The following is a 7478-nucleotide window of genomic DNA, read 5'->3' as shown; positions in this document are numbered from 1 at the left end:
GGCTTTGTGTCCGGTCAGGGACCTGCGGCTTTGTGTCCGGTCAGGGACCTGCGGCTATGTGTCCGGTCAGGGACCTGCGGCCGCCCGCTCTGTGTATTACAGATGGCTGACAAGCCCTGTGCTGTAGCACTGACACATCTCCAACTTCTGATTTGCTCCCATTACACGGGCAGGCCCCTAGACTTCTCTGTCAGCCACAGAGCTGTGCACAGGACTCGGCTCCTGCTGTGCATTGAGCGCCTGGCAGTGCCGGGATTCTGCTCACTAATCCTGTGGTGACTTGATGCTGGCCCTTTAATACGCCAGAGCCTTCCCTAGGAACATGGCGGAGTCCGGCGGCAGGGAGTTTATCTCGCTGGGGCACAGCAGGTGAGCAACCTCCGGGAACATGGCACTGACGCTCCGGTATCAGACCTTTCCCATGTAACGTCTCCTCTGTCACTGTACTGGGAGTTACGACCATACGCCGGGTAGCTGTTATAAGAGAGTCCGGGGATGTTGGATGAGGCTAGGCCGCAGGAGCTGTAGGTTCCCATTGCAGCCAGCACTAACTTTCCCCTCACTGCTAGCAGCGTGTTCCGTGAGGCGCCCTGCTCCCTGCAAGAGCTTCCTAGGGCCAGGCTCCTAGTGAGCTGAGGGAAGGGCTGCACCCCAGGAATGGAAGCACTGCACCCCCAGCATGAGCTGCCCACGACCAGGCTGCTAGTGAGCTGAGGGAAGGGCTGCACCCCAGGAATGGAAGCACTGCACCCCCAGCATGAGCTCCCCACGACCAGGCTGCTAGTGAGCTGAGGAAGGGCTGCACCCCAGGAATGGAAGCACTGCACCCGAGATCAGCACCAGACATAATGCAGCAGTATCTAAGCAGAACCGTATTGCAGAAATGCAGTATGAACAATCAGGGGCACATCTGTAACCCAATGTTAAGGGATTCAGAGGTCTTGAAGACAAACGCACTATAACTGCAGTGTGAACAGGCCTTTGGGCACCTATCAATACCTCGGTATAACACATCCGTGTAAGGGTATGTGCACACGCTGCGGATTTTGCTGCGGATCCGACGCTGCGGATCCGCAGCAGTTTTCCCTAAGTTTACAGTACCATGTAAACCTATGGGAAAAAAAAACCGCTGTGCACATGCGGAAAAATCCGCGCGGAAACGCTGTGGATTATTTTCCGCAGCATGTCAATTCTTTGTGCGGATTCTGCAGCGGTTTTACACCTGCACCAATAAGAAACTGCAGTTGTAAACCCGCAGTGGAATCCGCAGAAGAAACCGCTATAAAATCCGCAGTGAAAACCGCAGTGGTTTTGCACTGCGGATTTCCCAAATCTGCTGCGGAAAAATCCGCAGCAGAATCCGCAACGTGTGCACATACCCTAAGGGCTCATTTACATTTGAGTTTTTCACAAAATGTGTACCCTTTCTTTTTTACAATGCTGTCCACATGACTGTGTAGTTTTGTGGACGAAGTAGTCTGCACAAAAGCACCAAGACATGTCCCAAGTCATGGATGAAACTTGCTAATGTAAATCTATGTGTCCATGAAAAAATCGGACTTCATTTGGATACCATTCATATGCTGACCGCTTTTCACAAACTAATAGGCGATGCTTGAGAAGCCTTCATCCTTTTTTTTCATATCCAAAAACTGACACTGACCACAAAGCGATGAAAATCCATCTGTGAAAATTCAGTGATATCACTGAAGCTGCGCTCCCTCACAGCCTGAACTGCGGTGAACTCTGGACCGTGAGAAAATGCACTGTTAATATTACCCCACTTGCCACCGCTACAGGGCAAGTGGCATGAGCTGGGCAAAGCACCAGAATTGGCACATCTAATAGCTGTGCCTTTTACAGAATTATAGAATGCTTTAGATAAGCCCTGAAAGGCAGTGGCCGCATCTTATAGCGGCAAAACCTGCTGACAGGTTCCCTTTAAATCAGTTTAAGGCCAGTCTCGCACGTCCAGATAATTCCGGTACCGGAAAAAATCGGTACTGGAGTTATCCGTGTCCGTGAGCTCACGTAGGCCATCCGTGTGGCACACGTGCGGCAGCCGTGTGCTGCCTGGGTACCACACGGACCGTGCAGGAGAGACAGCGCTAAAGTTTAGCGCTGTCCCCTGCATCGTGCTGAAGCCGCGATTCATATCTTCTGTGCAGCAGCGTTTGCTGTAAAGAAGATATGAATAATCAATTTTTTTAGTGGTATTTCGTGTTTAAAATAAAGCTCCATGTCCCCATCCCCTGTGCGCCCCCCCGCTGTTCTGAAAATACTCACCCGCCTCCCTCGCAGTGTCCTGTCCTGCCCGCAGCTTCTCCTGTATGCGGTCACGTGGGGCCGCTCATTTACAGTAATGAATATGCGGCTCCACCCCTATGGGAGGTGGAGCCGCATATTCATGACTAATCGGCGGCCCCACGTGACCGCATACAGTAGAAGGTGCGGCCAGGACAGGAAGCAGCGACAGCCAACGAGGGAGCCGGGTGAGTATTTTCAGAACAAAACAACGCTTTATTATCATACCGCCGAACAAAAAGTGGAATAACACACGATCAAACATACATAAATAACCATGGTATAGCTGAAAACGTCATCTTGTCCCGCAAAAAATGAGCCGCCATACAGCATCATCAGCGAAAAAATAAAAAAAGTTATAGTCCTCAGAATAAAGTGATGCAAAAATAATTATTTTTTCTATAAAATAGTTTTTATCGTCTAAAAGCGCCAAAACATAAAAAAAGATATAAATGAGGAATCGCTGTAATCGTACTGACCCGACGAATAAAGCTGCTTTATCAATTTTACCAAACGCGGAACGGTATAAACGCCACCCCCCAAAAGAAATTAATGAATAGCTGGTTTTTGGTCATTCTGCCTCACAAAAATCGGAATAAAAAGCGATCAAAAAATGTCACATGCCCGAAAATGGTATCAATAAAAACGTCAACTCGTCCCGCAAAAAACAAGACCTCACATGACTCTGTGGACCAAAATATGGAAAAATTATAGCTCTCAAAATGTGGTAACGCAAAAAATAATTTTTGCAATAAAAAGCGTCTTTTAGTGTGTGACGGCTGCCAATCATAAAAATCTCCGCTAGAAAACCCGCTGTAAATAGTAAATCAAACCCCCCTTCATCACCCCCTTAGTTAGGGAAAATTTTAAAAAATGTATTTATTTCCATTTTCCCATTAGGGTTAAGGTTGGGGCTAGGGTTAGGGCTACAGTTAGGGTTGGGGCTAAAGTTAGGGTTTGGGCTAAAGTTAGGGTTAGGGTTGGGGCTAAAGTTAGGGTTTGGATTACATTTACGGTTGAGAATAGGGTTGGGATAAGGGTTAGGGGTGTGTCAGGGTTTGGGGTGTGGTTAGGGTTACCATTGCGATTAGGGTTAGGGGTGTGTTTGGATTAGGGTTTCAGTTGTAATTGGGGGGTTTCCACTGTTTAGGCACATCAGGGGCTCTCCAAACGCGACATGGCGTCCGATCGCTATTCCAGCCAATTCTGCGTTGAAAAAGTAAAACCGTGCTCCTTCCCTTCCGAGTTCTCCTGTGCACCCAAACAGGGGTTTACCCCAACATATGGGGTATCAGCGTAATCTGGAGACACATTGGATAACAACTTTTGGGGTCCAATTTCTCCTGTTACCCTTGGGAAAATACAAAACTGGGGGCTAAAAAATAATTTTTATGGGAAAAAAAAATAATTTTTATTTTCACGGCTCTGCGTTATAAACTGTAGTGAAACACTTGGGGGTTCAAAGCTCTCGCAACATATCTAGATGAGTTCCTTAGGGGGTCTACTTTCCAAAATGGTGTCACTTGTGGGGGGGTTTCAATGTTTAGGCTCATCAGTGGCTCTCCAAACGCAACATGGCGTCCCATCTCAATTCCAGTCAATTTTACATTGAAAAGTCAAACGGCGCTCCTTCCCTTCCAAGCTCAGCCATTCGTCCAAACAGTGGTTTACCCCCACATATGGGGTATCAGCGTACTCAGGACAAATTGTACAACAACTTTTGGTGTCCATTTTCTCCTGTTACCCTTGGTAATATAAAACAAATTGGAGCTGAAGTAATTTTTTGTGAAAAAAGTTAAATGTTCATTTTTATTTAAACATTCCAAAAATTCCTGTGAAACACCTGAAGGGTTAATAAACTTCTTGAATGTGGTTTTGAGCTCCTTGAGGGGTGCAGTTTTTAGAATGGTGTCACACTTGGTTATTTTCTATCATACAGACCCCTCAAAATGACTTCAAATGAGATGTGGTCCCTAAAAAAAATGGTGTTGTAAAAATGAGAAATTGCTGGTCAACTTTTAACCCTTATAACTCCCTAACAAAAAAAAATGTTGGTTCCAAAATTGTGCTGATGTAAAGTAGACATGTGGGAAATGTTACTTATTAAGTATTTTGTGTGACATACAGTCATGGCCAAAAGTATTGACACCCCTGCAATTCTGTCAGATAATACTCAGTTTCTTCCTGAAAATGATTGCAAACACAAATTCTCTGGTATTATCTTCATTTAATTTGTCTTAAATGAAAAAACAAAAAAAATAATTGTTCTAAAGCCAAATTGGATATAATTCCACACCAAACATAAAAAAGGTGGTGGACAAAAGTATTGGCACTGTTCGAAAAATCATGTGATGCTTTTCTAATTTGTGTAATTAACAGCATCTGTAACTTACCTGTGGCACCTAACAGGTGTTGCCAATAACTAAATCACACTTGCAGCCAGTTGACATGGATTAAAGTTGACTCAACCTCTGTCCTGTGTCCTTGTGTGTACCACATTGAGCATGGAGAAAATAAAGAAGACCAAAGAACTGTCTGAGGACTTGAGAAACCAAATTGTGAGGAAGCATGAGCAATTTCAAGGCTACAAGTCCATCTCCAAAGACCTGAATGTTCCTGTGTCTACCGTGCGCAGTGTCATCAAGAAGTTTAAAGCCCATGGCACTGTGGCTAACCTCCCTAGATGTGGACGGAAAAGAAAAATTGACAAGAGATTTCAACGCAAGATTGTGCGGATGTTGGATAAAGAACCTCGACTAACATCCAAACAAGTTCAAGCTGCCCTGCAGTCCGAGGGTACAACAGTGTCAACCCTTACTATCTCTCGGCGTCAGAATGAAAAGGTATGTATGGTAGGAGACCCAGGAAGACCCCACTCCTTACCCCGAGACATAAAAAAGCCAGGCTGGAGTTTGCCAAAACTTACCTGAAAAAGCCTAAAACGTTTTGGAAGAATGTTCTCTGATCAGATGAGACAAAAGTAGAGCTTTTTGGGCAAAGGCATCAACATAGAGTTTACAGGAGAAAAAAAGAGGCATTCAAAGAAAAGAACACGGTCCCTACAGTCAAACATGGCGGAGGTTCACTGATGTTTTGGGGTTGCTTTGCTGCCTCTGGTACTGGACTGCTTGACCGTGTGCATAGCATTATGAAGTCTGAAGACTACCAACAAATTTTGCAGCATAATGTAGGGCCCAGTGTGAGAAAGCCGAGTCTCCCTCAGAGGTCATGGGTCTTCCAGCAGGACAATGACCCAGAACACACTTCAAAAAGCACTAGAAAATGGATTGAGAGAAAGCACTGGAGACTTCTAAGGTGGCCAGCAATGAGTCCAGACCTGAATCCCATAGAACACCTGTGGATAGATCTAAAAATGGCAGTTTGGAGAAGGCACCCTTCAGATATCAAAGACCTGGAGCAGTTTGCCAAAGAAGAACGGTCTAAAATTCCAGCACAGCATTGTAAGAAACTCCTTGATGGTTACCGGAAGCGGTTGGTCGCAGTTATTTTGGCTAAAGGTTGTGCAACCAAGTATTAGGCTGAGGGTGCCAATACTTTTGTCTGGCCCATTTTTGGAGTTTTGTGTGAAATGATCAATGTTTTGCTTTTTGCTTCATTCTCTTTTGTGTTTTTTCATTTAAGACAAATTAAATGAAGATGATAATACCAAAGAATTTGTGTTTGCAATCATTTTCAGGAAGAAACTGAGCATTATCTGACAGAATTGCAAGGGTGTGAATACTTTTGGCCATGACTGTATCTCTGTGATTTAAGGGCATAAAAATTCAAAGTTGGAAAATTGCGAAATTTTCCAAATTTTCGCCAAATTTTCTTTTTTTCACAAATAAACGCAAGTTATATCGAAGAAATTTTACCACTATCATGAAGTACAATATGTCACGAGAAAACAATATCAGAATCGCCAAGATCCGTTGAAGCGTTCCAGAGTTATAACCTCATAAAGGGACAGTGGTCAGAATTGTAAAAATTGGCCCGGTCATTAACGTGCAAACCACCCTTGGGGCTTAAGGGGTTAATGACATGAAAAGAGCTGGGACTACAGTAGAAAACATAACTGTTAGTAACACACTTATGCGGGCATGGATTAAAATCTTGTAGGTCGCGCAATGTATACCTTTCCATGCTAGCACATGCCCAGGCTCGTTTGAAGTTTGCCAATGACCATCTTGACGATCCAGGGGAAGGTCAAGTGTGAGATGAGACCAAAATAGAACTTTTTGGTATCCACTCCACTCGCAGTGTTTGGAGGAAGAAGGATGAGTACAACTCCAAGAATCCCGTCCCAACCGTGAAGCATGGTTGCTTTTCTACAAAGGGGACAAGGTGACTGCACCATATTGAAGGTAGGATGGATGGGGTCATGTATAGCGAGATTTTGGCTAACAACCTCTTTCCTTCAGAGCATTGAAGATGGGTCGTGGCTGGGTCTTCCAGCATGAAAATGACCCGAAACACACATCGAGGGCAACTAAGGAGTTGCTCCGTACAAAGCATTTCAAGGTTCTGGAGTGGCCTAGCCAGTCTCCAGACCTAATACCAATAGAAAATCCCTGGAGGGAGCTGAAACAGCTTTGAAACCTGAAAGATCTGGAGAAGATCTTTATGGAGGAGCGGGCCAAAATTCCTGCTGTAGCGTGTGTAAACGTGGTCAAAAACTACACAAGACGTCTGACCTATGTAATTGCAAACAAAGGTTTCAATACCAAATATTAAAGGGAACCTGTCACCACCCCCCCACCCCCGGCGTTTGGAACTAAAGGAGCCACCTTGTGCAGCACTAGTGCTGCATTCTGTCAAGGTGGCTCTTTTATTTGGGGTCCCTTCCACCGCTGAAAGAATAGTTTTTATAATTTGCCCTCCATACCTGTAGTTTGTCAGGTGGGCATGTCTTTCCTCCCAGGACACAATCGCCTCCCAGCCATCAGTCATTTCCTCTTTTCCCCTGGGCGCCGCCTCCTCAGCATTCAGTTATGTCCCCACTGCCTGCGCTGTAATTTTTTTTTCTCGGGCATGCGCAGTTAGCGCTGCCCTTCCACTGACATCACATGATGCCTTCATTCTCGCACCTGCGTGTATGCACGGCCCAAGATTCCCAGCCCCGCAGTGTGAATAAATCAGAAGAGACTGCGGGGCGGCATCTCGGGCCGCGCGTA

The 7478-nt window shown here is 45.4% G+C and overlaps 1 protein-coding gene across 1 annotated transcript in view; it reads left to right on the top strand.

Annotated features, from left to right (window-relative positions):
- Window positions 1-210: 210 nt before the first annotated feature.
- KLHL26 (kelch like family member 26) overlaps window positions 211-7478 on the top strand; it is a 53702-nt gene continuing 46434 nt past the window's right edge. The window contains exon 1 of the mRNA XM_077270223.1: window positions 211-369. Within this exon, the coding sequence (XP_077126338.1) occupies window positions 323-369 (47 nt within the window). The 5' untranslated portion in view covers window positions 211-322. The remainder of the gene's footprint in view (window positions 370-7478) is intronic.

The sequence above is a fragment of the Ranitomeya variabilis genome, chromosome 1, assembly GCF_051348905.1.
Source record: "Ranitomeya variabilis isolate aRanVar5 chromosome 1, aRanVar5.hap1, whole genome shotgun sequence".
NCBI classification, from domain to species: domain Eukaryota; kingdom Metazoa; phylum Chordata; class Amphibia; order Anura; family Dendrobatidae; genus Ranitomeya; species Ranitomeya variabilis.
This window is presented reverse-complemented; position numbering and strand designations above follow the sequence as displayed.